The 14,205-nt window shown below is 36.4% G+C and overlaps 1 protein-coding gene across 3 annotated transcripts in view; it reads right to left on the minus strand.

The window, feature by feature from the left end:
• CUL2 (cullin 2) overlaps positions 1 to 14,205 on the minus strand; it is a 58,651-nt gene that overhangs the window by 25,008 nt on the left and 19,438 nt on the right. For all 3 annotated transcript variants that reach the window (XM_063452639.1, XM_063452637.1, XM_063452638.1), the window contains exons 5-16: positions 13,393 to 13,498; positions 12,445 to 12,527; positions 11,838 to 11,934; positions 11,584 to 11,694; positions 9,228 to 9,390; positions 7,775 to 7,899; positions 6,644 to 6,751; positions 6,165 to 6,224; positions 5,208 to 5,336; positions 3,871 to 3,957; positions 3,596 to 3,748; positions 456 to 533 (exon numbers count right to left, since the gene is read on the minus strand). In XM_063452639.1, coding sequence (XP_063308709.1) covers positions 456 to 533; positions 3,596 to 3,748; positions 3,871 to 3,957; positions 5,208 to 5,336; positions 6,165 to 6,224; positions 6,644 to 6,751; positions 7,775 to 7,899; positions 9,228 to 9,390; positions 11,584 to 11,694; positions 11,838 to 11,934; positions 12,445 to 12,527; positions 13,393 to 13,498 — 1,300 coding nt within the window. The remainder of the gene's footprint in view (positions 1 to 455; positions 534 to 3,595; positions 3,749 to 3,870; positions 3,958 to 5,207; positions 5,337 to 6,164; positions 6,225 to 6,643; positions 6,752 to 7,774; positions 7,900 to 9,227; positions 9,391 to 11,583; positions 11,695 to 11,837; positions 11,935 to 12,444; positions 12,528 to 13,392; positions 13,499 to 14,205) is intronic.

Consider the following 14,205-nt stretch of genomic DNA (forward strand, 5'->3'; position numbering starts at 1 on the left):
TACATCTATCAATAAAATTGAGTCTCCTGGACTCCTGTAAGTCAAGAGGGTGTAGTTTAATGAATCCCTTATTCTATCACACCATAATGTGTTAGATAATAAAACGTAGCTAGTAGGCGGGAGTTGTTTATATTTTTAACCCTTTTGCTGCTTCTTTATTTTTGAACAAATTGATACATTATATTTGGGTATTATTCCCAAGCGATTTCAGTGCTAGTTGACCCCATCATGATGACTTTTTGTATTGGTGAATATTCCCCCACCATGTGCATCTCTTAACGGATTTCAATTCTGTAATACTGTAACCATTCCAGCCTACAAGGGGTTCCATCCAAAAAGGCTGATGAATACGAAATGCCATTATCCTCAGAAAGCCAGATCATTTATCAAACACCTTCAATCTACACCTGATTTTTAAAAGATATGTTTTGAAGCCAGCATAACCTCCAGCTTACCATTTGCACGCTCTTCTCCAGTTCCTGAGGGATGGCGAAAGTAGAAGACGGTGCCTGAGTCAGAGGCCAAGCACCTGCCTGCAAGGCAAACACAATAAATTATATCTCCAGAAAGCAAACTCACTCATACTTTGATTCACAGCTAGATGGGATGCTTAACCCGACATGCGGAGGGAGACATTCAAATTATATTGCCGGGAAAATAACAGATTGCGTTTCAAACAATTCCTTTATACCGGGAAAATATGCTTGAAAAGATGGGTTTGTCTGGGAAAGTAAAATGTAAGAAGGAAATAAAGATGCCAACTGGGAATTTTGAAGGATTGGCAATGGAATTACATAATTCATAGACAAAAACCACAGCTGGAGAGGATTTTGCTCCAATCTGTTTTAAATGTGCAGTTCACTTGTCAATTCTTATTGTGGTGGATATACCTTAACATATGAAAACCATTTAAGGGGGGCTGTTACATAACCATCTGACCCTCAAATATATGTAATTAAAAATGGGGGGGAAGGATGGATGAGGGGGATACACAAACAAATTATACCTTGGCATTTGAAAATTAAAAGTTCTCTACTTAATATATGGGGGAGATTTATCAAGGCAAAACAGGTGCTATTCTGGGTGGGTAGTTCTAAATATTGATTGCTCCATATTTAGAACTTTGTCCTTTAATAGCACCTGTTTTTTAATTTTATATAAAGTTATTATTGAAAAAGAACGCAAAACTTCCAGACACTTTTAGAAGGATACCTTGTGTGCAATAAACATGTAAATTATCACAGCTCCAATAACATCAGTAATAACACAGTGGAGACACAATGTCTTTTAGACTCGTTGACTGAAGTCAAAATAAAATGTTTTACTATTTGGAAGCACTGTGACTCTCCCTCGTCCCTCTGTTGATGCATTCACAACATTCTTTGCTGTAACACACACAGACTGCATATATCCTCTGAAGCTTCCTGCAGTAGTGGCGAGCAATGTGCAATCTACCACACTGACAAGTCTGCCAGCAAAGTGATAATCATGAAGGTGTCCGGACACAGAGAAGGTAGACCAGTAAAAGAATTGACTTCCTAAAAGTATGCTACAGAGCTAGAGTCACACACACACAAAGAATGATTCTACATGTGTACAAAAATGATATTCCATACCACGGTAATCCAAAATATGGTACTGCTTCATTTAGGAATAACAACAAAACTCTGTTGTTGAAACAAAGTGTTTTTATTAAAGGGACGCTCCAAATACAAAATAAATCAAAAGCAATGTTTAGTAGATGAGCCCTAAAGTAAAATGTGCATGCATTTAATAAGGCATTTTATCATTGGGGTTATTTTTAAAAACAGCTTGCAAAAATTGCAGTTCTCTTGTCAGCTGCCTTTGCAAGCTCCTCCCTTCATAACCCCACCCAGACTATCTGTGGCTGTCCAATCACAGACTTCCCAATGCAGTTCAATGAGAAGTCTCAAGTTCAGTGCAAATTAGCTAACTAAACCAGGAAGTAACATTATCTGTTGTCTGCTTGAAAAGCCAGAGCGGTGTAACCAGGTTAATTTATAAAAATGTCAATTTCTATTGAAATCTGCACTTTTTTCAAAATGAAAAAGAGAGGACACACAGATTTTCAGCCAGCTAAAATGCTTAATGGGTCTGGAGTGTCCCTTTACAGGGACACTAGTCACCAGAACAACTACAGCTTATTGTATTTGTTCTGGTGAGTAGAAAAGACAGTGTTTACATAACAGCCTAGGTATAACTCCACTGGCCACTCCTCAGATGGCTACTAGAGGTGCTTTCTGGGACAGTGCTGCACCCTCTGCATGGAGACACTGAACTTCCCTCATAGAAATATATTGATTTAATTAATCTCTATGAGGAGATGCTGATTGACCAGGGCTGTGAGTGGCTTGTGCTGGTTCTGCCCCTGATCTGCCTCCTTGATAATCTCAGCCAATACAATGTTTTCCTATGGTAAACCATTTTGATTGGCTGATATCACCACTTCTGATGATGTCAGCCAATGAGGAAGATCAGTGGCAGAGCCAGCGCCAGCAAACTGGAATTAAGGTAAGATTTGACTATATTTAGGGGGGGATCAGAGGGGGGAGGGGCAGGCAGGGGGGCTAGATCAGGGTTTGACAAATTTGCTTTGCATCTAGGAGCCAGCTTAAAAAGTTAGGAGCCCGATTATTATTATTATTTTATTTTTTTTAACATACAAAGCTTTTTATTCAACGACAAAAATACAATTCTTAAAGGGACGCTATAGTCACCAGGATCACTACAGCTTAAATGTAATGGCTCTGGTGTCTATAGCCTATCCCTGCAGGCTTTGAAATGTAAACACTGCCTTTTCAGAGAATATGCAGTGTTTACATTGCTTCCTAGTGACACCTCTAATGACAGTCACTAGCGGTGCTTCCTGTGCCAGTGCAGCATCTACATTCAACGACTCTACGCTCTGCAAGGAGGCGCCGAACGTTCCCCATAGAGATGGATTGATTCAATGTATCTCTATTAGGAGATGCTGATTAGTGCAGCGTTTTGCAGCCAGTCCTATGGGAAAACATTGGATTGGCTGAGATCATCAGGCTTGATCAGGCCATAGAGGCAGGGTCGAGGTTAGACCAGCACGGTGTAGGGGAAAAAAGGTGAGTAAAAGAATCATTCCCTTGCAAACGGAAGGGGTCTGGTCACCTAAAACACACACATCATGACTCCACAATCCCCCAGGTTGTCGCCCACCTCGGAAGTAACTAGCTCACATATCCCAGGCGCCAAGGCAAAATTCCTTCCAAAGAAAAAAACACAGACACACTTTATTTATATATCCCTCTATCTATCACTACACATACCCTCCCTACCCAAGCAAACATAAATGCTTACTCCACACTATTCTAAGTTTTAAGATTGGAATACACATTTCAGCATCTCAAATATACTTTGCATATTTCCATACAAGACAAAATACAGTAACAGTACGTATATCTTGTGAAAGAACTATGAAAGAATAAAAGGAAAAACAATGTTGTGGTGGGCATGATGTGGAGACCTACAAGAGGTACAACACATTCTATTATATGGAGACTGCGCACATATAAAAAAATGCCATGTAGCATGTGAAGCTCACCTGCAATACATAGATCTGAAAGCTAATACCCAGGTCTACCATGGTTTCTTGGGTTTTGATGAAATTGTTAAACTTATTATTGAGATCGGCACTGACGCTCATGTCGGTATACATTCGATGCAGCTTGCTGGTGAACTCATACCCGCAGGCTTGCTGTTAAAGAGAAGAAAGAAAACACACATTTTTTTTTGTCATTAACTAAATACTATCTACCTATCATTTCGTAGTATGCACAGATTAAATGGCAGGATATTTAATGGATTATGCCACAGTACCTTTAGTTTGTTGATCATGGTTTCTTCCGAATCCATTGACATGGATAAACCATGAATTAATCGCTTTGCCAGCATTCTAGCGTAGAACTATAAAAACAAGATGAATGCGATGGAGAGTTAGCAGTTTTTTTTTGTTTTTTTTTAACAAGCAAAAAACCTAAGAGCAGTTCGAACATCACAGGAAGCTTCATTTTAAACTTATCTCCTAATGACTAGATTTTATTCATTATAGGCACTGCAAGAATATTTACTTTTAAATATCTAGTTTGCATGTAGTCCATAAAAACTCTGTTCTTTGTTTCCAAAGGAATTTGTGTTTGTCTATCTGAAGTTTAAGGGGGAGTATTTATTTGAATGGGAACTGAAAGTTGTACTCTCTCAAATGACCAAAGTCAGCCACCATCATACAAAGCTGATTTAGACATTATAATAATGTACAATTTGCACAGACTACGGAACACAGAGAGAAATGCATTAAAGAAGATTTGTAATAACATCCAGAAAGTATCAACGATGTACTCAAATGAGCTAGAACTGAAAACAAAGCCGTTGCTTTAGCCTTACAAGTCTTAGATCTCCAGTGTATTGGAAAACAGAATAGTTAAATTAGCACACTATTAATAGTAAGGACCACTATAGGCACCCAGACCACTTCATTGAGATGAAGTGGTCTGGGTGCAGTCGCCCTGTTGTTGTAGTCCTGCCATGTAAATCATTGCTGTTTTCACTGCAGGGCTAACCACACACTAGTGGCTGTCTTCCTATCATCCACTAGAGGGTGCTTCAGCTGCTATAACAGAGTTGGAATTTATTTTGTGTCCTCACACATTGCATGAGGATGTTGAAAGTCCTCTAATGCTTATCATTTGATTATCTAGAAGACAAAGAGGAGACAGCCTCCAGGAAAAAGTCAAGGTAGATCGGGCGAATGGAGTGAGTGAGTCTTGGTAGTGGAAAAAGGGTAAAACTAAATTCCTTTTAAAAATTACATTTGGGAGGGTCATGAATCTAAATAACGCTATAGTGTTTCCATTATGCAGGAACATTAGAGACATATGTCAAAAGAATAAATACTGAAAAAGAACATATAGCTAAACAGATAATGTGAATGATGTGATGATGTTCGCCATTTACTTTGTTTAAATTAAGAAACAAACCACCCCCATAACCTTTCTAAAAATCTAGGCCTTCACAAACCCCATGGTGACAAAGGTATTACACTTGTGTTTACGTGTAGAAAACAAATTAAAGGTGGATTTTGTATTTTTAGTTTATCGAGCAAAACTGGAATCATCATTCAATAAATAGTCAGGCCATTCTTCTTATTTGAAACATACCTTCTGGAAAACATCTTTGTCATCGATATACTTGAAAACAGTAATAAAACTTGTTAACTTGTCTTCCACCTCACTCTCAGTCATTCCCTTGGCTGATTTTTTCAGCATGTTGTCACAGTACTTGGCCAGCTGCATGGATTAAAAAAAGATAAACCTAATACTAAAAGCCAGATTCTGCAAAACACACAACTTAAACATATTCATAGGAAAACAGAGAGTATAACCTTCTGCCTGGGACCGTTAAAATATTTGGAACAAGCAATCATTTAGCTGGTAGAGGTCATACTAGGAATTCTACAGGTTTGAAAAATAAATCAATAAATATATATATATATATATATATATATATATATATAAAAAATAATATATAGTGTTACACGTTGCCAAATTTGGTTTGCTTCAAATGTAAAGTAAAATGAGCCATTGGTTAAACTCTAGTTTAAGTTGTGCCCTTCCACTTACTCATAGCAGGTGAGGGGCTGAATGGTTGACAAATGGTGTCTGTATGAACGTTCGGCAAACGAGTAAGGTTTAACCCCTTAAGGACCAAACTTCTGGAATAAAATGGAATCATGACGTGTCACACATGTCATGTGTCCTTAAGGGGTTAAAGTTGTACATTTTATTTATTACGGACAAGGCTGTTTTTTGGATTTATCAGACATCTGTCCCCTTTTACTGTCGTTAACTACTAATAGATTGAATATACCCATGCCAGGTGCTGTACTAGAATATTTTAGAAGAGAGAACTGATTACAAATTAGAAGTACGGTATACAACAACATTTATAACACAGCTAGGAATTTGGGGTTTCGAAATGCATACTACGCGAAAACAGGTTACACATAACTGCTTTATATTACAGTGAATATTTAACTGAACAAACAAATAGTACTTGAAAAATATATAAATAAATAAAAAAAAGATACTTAGCATGATAATTTTATATGTACCCACCAGTTCTGGCGCTTTGCAGACGGATTTAGGTTCTCTGTAGTTTACAACACACGTAAGAGCCTGTGTACACAAAATAATACGTTAATAGAGGATAATCATGACATCAGTGTTTCAATTTAGAATGATCAACATGGTATAAATAGCCTAATTAAAAATAAAAAAAAATATGTATTAAATATTCCACTGTCAGACGAAGACCTCACAGTAAAATTGGTCAAAAAGGTTTGTAAACCATTTTTCTTTCCCCTCCCTTTTGCGTTTACGTGTTGAATTGTTTAACCTGCATATTATAGCTAATCTTCCATGTATTTACGGTTTACTGAATTTATTAATGCCAACATCTGCTGTCCACATGTATTCTGGCATTAGCTTAAATGCAAAGTGGCTCTCATAGTGTATTTCTAGGTTTCACAGGCAAGAATGAAGTGTGTGTTTGCATGTACGGTAATTTGAAACATGCACATTTTCACTTGCAATACCTTGTCTAGTGCACTCATACATTGTTGATCTCCATTCAAAACAGTGTTGACAAGCTGGACAAATTTACTATGGACTTCCAAGACAGACTCCACAAACTGAGTGGGCATCTGAAATGACAGAAGTTTATTAGTACATGAAATGCAGCCATAACACTTTACACAAAACGCATTGAACATTGGGAAATCAGCCATCAGCTTGATAAGAAAAATAACCCAGGTTTACCCTTATCCATCTTTTTGCATTTTACTTGCACATGAAGAAGGTAGAGAGTTGGAAAAATAGTAAGAGTAATAAAAAATTAGATTATATGGCTATGAACATCCAGCAGTAACGGGTAACCTTGACAGCCTTGTGAACCCCATGTCCCGTCACACTCGCAAAATGCAGGATGATTATTATCGGAACTATAGCAAGTGTCTGGAGTGTCAAGATTAGCTATCACTGGAATAGCAAAATAATCAACAAAAGAGACCACAAGCTTTTAGGAGTGAAGACACATTTTACACTTTGTAATAATCCCATAGAGGGCTATAGAATGACCGGGATTGGCTAAGAGCCTGTAGCCTTTTTTTCTCATTTTATTATAAATTTGCTCTATACTGAGCTATTCGTTTAAAAGAGAACGATTGCTTTTCGGGATTTTTAATATTAGGTTTACATGTTCTCTCTCTATATTTTTTATTTGTTCATTTTTAAAAAAATTATTTAACAACAGATACCGGCAAAGGGCATACAATGACCGTAAACGATTAAAGATATTAGGTATCACTTTTCACTTTCATTCCACAAATTTGTATTTGTAATGCGTGAAAAATAAAATGTAGAAATTCCCTCCAATCAATGTTATAAGTTCTGCCCTTTGAACCTGGCAGTCAGTAGAATAAAACATACAGTTTTGCTCCTCATTTGCAAGGTGTGCCCCGGATGCACCTGGATTAGGATATAATTTGCTAAATCTTTCATATAAATGTAATAGGGAAACTAAACAGCACATAAATAAAAAACAAATCCCAAAACAAAAACACCCAACATAGATTTTGCCAAGACTAATGCACTTATCACGGCTCAGACTCTTTCCAACTTAGCTTGTTGAGAAACACACCCGATAAGGATTTGTAGAAAATACTCACGTTTTCCTGAGAAAGATTACTAACTGCTCTAAGGCCTTCATCGTGGATATGATATTGAAGCTCTTGAATCATATGATGTAAACCATTTGATACAGAACGAAGAAGGGTGTACATATTGGCCATGTCTGCAATTAGGAAACACTGCATGAAATCAATTGCATTTTAATGAATTTACATACTATTCCTCAATTCTAACAACAAAAATTCAGCCCTTAACTTTCACTGAAGTTATTATTAAACAAACCATGAAAAAGAGTAAACTGAAAATGGGATTTAAAAATTTAGGTCAAAAATCATCAAACAAGAAAAACAGCTTAAGTGCAGAATTATTCCCAATGCAACCATTCTGGCCCACATTTAGAAAAATCAGGTTTTTGATTCACCATAATTAACTATTCAGTGCATACCCCTTTAATGTAATGATTTTTAGTTACTACTTTATAAATCAGTCCACACACTAACCCACAGCCTTAGTGAACAAACACAGAATTATCAGATGTTCAGTAGGAGATTTTAAATTGTAGGTCAAAATGAGGTTACTTCCGGCATCATAACCACTATAGTCGGCTGTAGAGATTATGATGCCAGCAGTATCCTCGGCCGGTTCCCTGGTAGTGGGACCAACTGACTAGTACTGCTTTGCCTCCTTATTGGGGTTTCCACCAGGCTCCAAGGCTTGCTCTTCTGTTTACATGCTTCCAACTTCTGGAGAAGCCGTTCCCAGTCGCTGACCACGCTCAGCCAATGAATGGCAAACTGTGCAAAAAAAATTAGCACAGAATTTACATTTGCCAGTCTGGAACGTTGGATAATGACACCCCAATGGCACCAATGGAGTTTGAGACTTTTCCCAATTCAGCTATTTTGGCAAACAATTGAAAAATCCTAGGTGAATTACCAATAATTTATAAATGAATAAATAATAACAGATTTAAATATTTCAAGGATTCTTAAAAACACCCATCTCAAGTGAAAAATAGATGTATCTGGTTAGTCAAAAGACTGCACTATTCTAAGACCACAACTTTGTCACTTGGTATATGGATACTTGAATACTTTGGCATAGCACAATATGACATATAGTTTGACCAGTTTGCAACATAGAAGTAAAAAAATTGCAAAATTTAAGGCAGAAAGTCTAAGGTCTAGGGCTGACCCAATTCTGTGTCAATGGTCATAATATGAAACCCTAGATCATTGAAGGTCAGCATGGGTTGGCTTTAAACCATATGCTCCATTTAATGCTCAACATGTGCCACTTCCTCAATGAGTACTGCTCCAATTGGAACTCACAGAATGTACAGTTTGTTACAGTATCTGCTAGATAGAGCCTCAATTCCATTTTGTAACTCTTTTCCAATTATGTCAAAACTTGATAAACATAAAAATAAGCTTTTAGATAAATGTACCCATGATGGGTTCAGGTGACAGGTATCCAACACATTTTGCTTACCATTTCTCCTTTCTTGTCGGATGATATTGTGACATTCTGCGTGCAGAAACTGCAGGTGGTCAGCCACCATTCGCTGTTGGCATTCGTGAATCACTTTAGTATAGGAATTAGGGTTTAAATACTTTCGACACCGAATCTCTTCATCTTTTAATCTACCTAAAATCTAAACATTAAATAAAAATTTTTTTTAAAAAGGCGAATAAATGATTTTTAAATGGTCATGCACAGCCAATATATATTTATATATGTAGACTTCAAGCTGTTCTGTTTGACTGAAATTCCAAAGCAGTTAACAGATATACCGGGGCTAAGTAGGGACTTTGTCTTAGAATTTTAACTACACTTGATAAAAGGCAGAGCTACCTTCTGTTAGCACTTGTCAAGTCCTCAGACATCACAGGTGAAAAGGGCTTTTTCAATGAAGTACCCGTTGAGACCCTTCATAGACCTCAGTGTTGTACTATTGAACATGCGCAAGAGTACAATGCAGAGGTTGGCTCCTGGCAGCTGTATTGCCAAGAGCTGAAGAAGATGGCAGTGACCGTGATATTCCAAACATTCTCTTCAAATTATACATGAACTAACATTAATGGTGCATGCATGTAGCAAAACAAGTGTCACTTTGACATTACCATTTATCACTGTATTTTTAAAGCATGTTTTAAGTTCCTGTAAATATGGAAAACCAAACACCTAAAAAACACTTTAGAATGTCGAAGTGCTTTATATGTGAAACGTGTGTCCTCTTTATCCATGTTACAAAAAGTGCAGTTTTCAATAGAAATTGTCACTTTTATGAATTAAACGTTTTACTGGGGGTATATCCTCTAAATAATGATGTTTAATAATTTTTTCATATCAGGCAGTGGAGTGTCCCTTTAAAGGAAAACGTTGTTACCCTGGATTTGCATACAATATTGACTAATCCTCTGTCTTTCATAAATATGTTACATGCTCAGTCATTAAACTCCCCATACAAATCTAGAAAAAAAGAGATGCTGCAAATGCAGACGTGTAACTTCCCAAATAGCAATATGCGGAGTAAAGGCCATGTCTACAGGAGAGTGATTGCGACAAACTAATGTGCCGTTGTGCTTGTGGTGTTTACTTAGCATCCCCCTTTATTTAAGAAAACCTTATCATTTTTGTTCGATTTGGTCTAATAGGTCTAGGACGCTCTTCAATAATAATATTTATAATCTTTTCAATCAACACATAAATATCGTGTTCTAATATTTAATATTTAATGTTCTAATATTTAATATTTAATGTTCTAATATTTAATATTTAATGTTCTAATATTTAATATTTAATGTTCTAATATTTAATGTAAATGATATTTGTGGTGTTCTTGTGTTAAGTTTCAAACTACTGGATGTGAAACCTGAAGTAAGTATTGCTTTGTTTCAAGATAATGGTCATAACAATGTGTTATCACAAATATTGGTTACATTACAACTGAAAAAAAAAAATCAATCAATAGGACTTCCTTATAAATAGACAAGACAACAAAAAGTTTATGCTCTGCAGGTAATACAGTGTTTCAGCTAGACACGCTGTATATGTGCAATACTGAAAGGGAATTTTTTAACCACACACGTAAAACAGACTATTTGCCATGTAAATCATTTGTGTGTATTTCTTCCCTTTTGGTCCCATAATGAGAATTATTCGCTCGTGTTCAGATATCCACAGTTTGAACTCATAAAGTCGAAAGACACATGAACACAGACTCCATTGCAATAGACCACAACATCACAAAAAAAAGTACATGTTTTAGAAAAAAAGTGTGAAAGTGAAATATAAATAAAATAAATTAAAAAAAGATATTGATTAAAATAAACAGCAATTGATATCATGGGTTCAACAATTTGTTGATATCCTTGCTTTCTCAGTAAAACAAATCTTTGCAGACTATATTTTTCAACATGTATTGGTGAAGGTTGATAATGAATTGCTAAGAAATGAACATAGCTGGTTTAAACAATTCTATTTTGAACACTGCCTAATGTAGAGTAGATTTGATTTTCGTTAGAATCACATGACTATCAGACCCTGTTTATAGATTTGTTTGGTAATATTTTCTACACGTACCACAAAAACCCCGCTAATGACAATCAACCTGTGCATGTGACACCCACAACAATTTCCCCATGTGCCCGGTTTTGTTTTTATAAAATTTTTCATGGTATTTTGTTTTGAATGTATAAACGGTATCAACACTTATTCTTGGTGAAATTTGATTACAAATAATTAGGAGAAAAAAAATGCTACTTAAAATACACGATACAGAATTTAGCACCAGATTAACAGGTGCCATTACTTCCCAAACCCCAGTGCCAGTTATCCAGCCTACCTTTTCCATGTACTGTGAGCAGTTTGATTCTTGTAATAAATTTGAAGCTTCTTGTTTGTAATACTCCCCAGTTTCAGCCAGAAAAGGCCACTCAAAAATTTCTTGATAAAACTAAATTATAAAAAAAAAAAAAAAAATATGACACATGAGTAACCTGGCACATTCAAATTAACTCACTCTAAAAATAAGAATAAAATAAAAATAAATAAATAAAAGCAATTTTGTGCATTGTTTCACTCGCATCAACCACGTACCTTTAAGGGAAATTTTTTCTTATACTGTTCAACATGAACAAAGGAGTTAATAACCCCATGGATTACTTTCTGATTTGGATCTTCCCCACAACGATCACTAAATAAATAAAATTTACAGGGATAATTAACAAGAGAACAGGCCGCATGGTAAAAGAATGCCGCCTTGTCTGAAACGTTTTGTGTGAATTTGTCCGGCATTCTGTCAAAGCTAGAGACTGGTAGTGGCTATGTAATGATATGGAGAATGGTCAAACTAAACTAAATTTCAAACTGCACCGTGAATGCTTTTATGGCCCCAGTCTCCAATATTTATTGAGTTACAATGAATTTAGGCGGTTTTGGGGAAAGTATTATCCAATAACATCTAGCGGCAACAAATAAAGCCACTCAATGTGTGAAAATATGAATATGATAAAAATCCAATCATTTGATAAATTCTGTAAATATAGTTTGTGGACTTTACTGGGGTAAAGAGTGGAGCTGCATGTTTTCGTTCAATCCAGCCCATGTAAAATAACATAATCCAATGCCATATTACATATCAAATCTCTAAGTTTAGCGTGCTACTCGAAATCATAACCTGCATTCAACTCACAGGTTTACTTACCTTTTAATCTCTTTAAGAAGCATTCTAAGGAGGGTCCCCTGAAGAGGTTCAATCATCAACTTCCTCCACAAATCAAGTGCTAACTGCAATAAATGACAGTGTAATGTGCATTGTAAACGAATACAAAGCATTGCTGCCCAAAATCTGTATCCATTTAAAATCATACAGGCATTTGTTAGAAATGATGAAGCTGAGCATCAAATTCAGGCAGAATGTAAAAGTGTACAAGGTACCATCTAAGATCAAAAGTGTTAGGGGGACAAATTCCTACTCTTTCCCCTCTCCAAAAAATACAAAACAAAACACCACAACATTAGCAACTTGCTGGCCCTGGTAACCACAGTGTTTCAATGCTCTAATAGCCCACTGTACATGTTATGCCTTGGGTTTCTGGAAGTTGCAGCTTAGCTGTTGGCTTTTTAGAGGAACCTATGACTCCTGAAATGCTTGCTGTGCCCATATAGCCTTGTTTAAGTTCAGCATTGACACAGCATTAGACATTTTCTGATTTGGCAATAACTCCCATTGTACAGCGCTACGGAATCTGGTGGCGCTATATAAATAATAAAATAATAATAACGCACAGATGATATGCATCAAAAACAGCGACTTCATATGCGAGTATATTTTTATATTATTATTCATTCTTCTTATTCTATATAACGCACTAAAAATGACCAAAGTCCAGCCTGGAGTGTCCCAGTAATATGATTTCTCCTACTGTAGATAAATAGGATTTGTTTTTGTTTAGGAAAGAGGGCTCATTCTAGTCTTATTTGTAACTTTAGCTACATATTATAGGACGATATTAAGGATGAGCATGCAGGTAGTTGGTTATAATTCTGTTTGGGTGACAGGGTCTAATAAACGGCATGACATTATTCGGATCAGAGGAGTAAAGTATGTCAAACACATGACGGAATGCTGGACTGGTTTAGAGTTACTTACTTCACCTATTTCCATCAGCGGCTCATTCATATCCACTCCCCCATAGCCATACTGCAGGTCAGCCTCTGTAAGCTTATTCTTTTTAATGAACTGCGTGTTGAGATACCTAAAAGTAGTAATAAATAAAAAGTTTTATTTGTTTATATGTGCTGCATTTCATCGCTATTCTGCAGTCAATCCCCCCCCCTCCCCCTTCATAATTAATAACATTATGGGTGATTAGCAAGAATGCACCTCCCAACATGTCAATGGCAATCATAACAAGTACATGGTAAAAGGATATGCTAAGCAGAATCTTAAACACATTTATACTAAAGGGCCGTTGAATGCTTCAATCTGATTGGTTGACGAACGTTCTAAGGTGTGCATTATTTTCAGGGAGACGCACGGCTAAAGTAGTTCCAGACAGGTCTTGACCGCATTACAGTTGCGTAAGAAATTCTACATACAAGAGCGTTTTAATGACAAAAACTTGACAAACGTCTTGAAATACATCATCTGAACAATGTTTCGAGGTGTGGTAACTGTAGTATAAGCGGAATAATTGACTCCAGGACGTTGAATTATTAGAAAAAAAATAATGCACACCCGAGGTGTAACGCCCACTCCGATTCGTGACCGCATTACCACCTCGGGTGTGCATTATTTTTCTAATAATTCAACGGCCTGTCGTTAATTATTCCTTACTTATTATTTGGCTAAATCTACCTGATCGCAGTATGAATTACGAACCGAAAGGACCATTTAAAAATTTGAGTGTGAGAAGTACATATATATTTTACCATCTTTTCACCAATTCTCTATCTGTTGTAT

Source organism: Pelobates fuscus, chromosome 4 (assembly GCF_036172605.1).
Source record: "Pelobates fuscus isolate aPelFus1 chromosome 4, aPelFus1.pri, whole genome shotgun sequence".
NCBI lineage: Eukaryota > Metazoa > Chordata > Amphibia > Anura > Pelobatidae > Pelobates > Pelobates fuscus.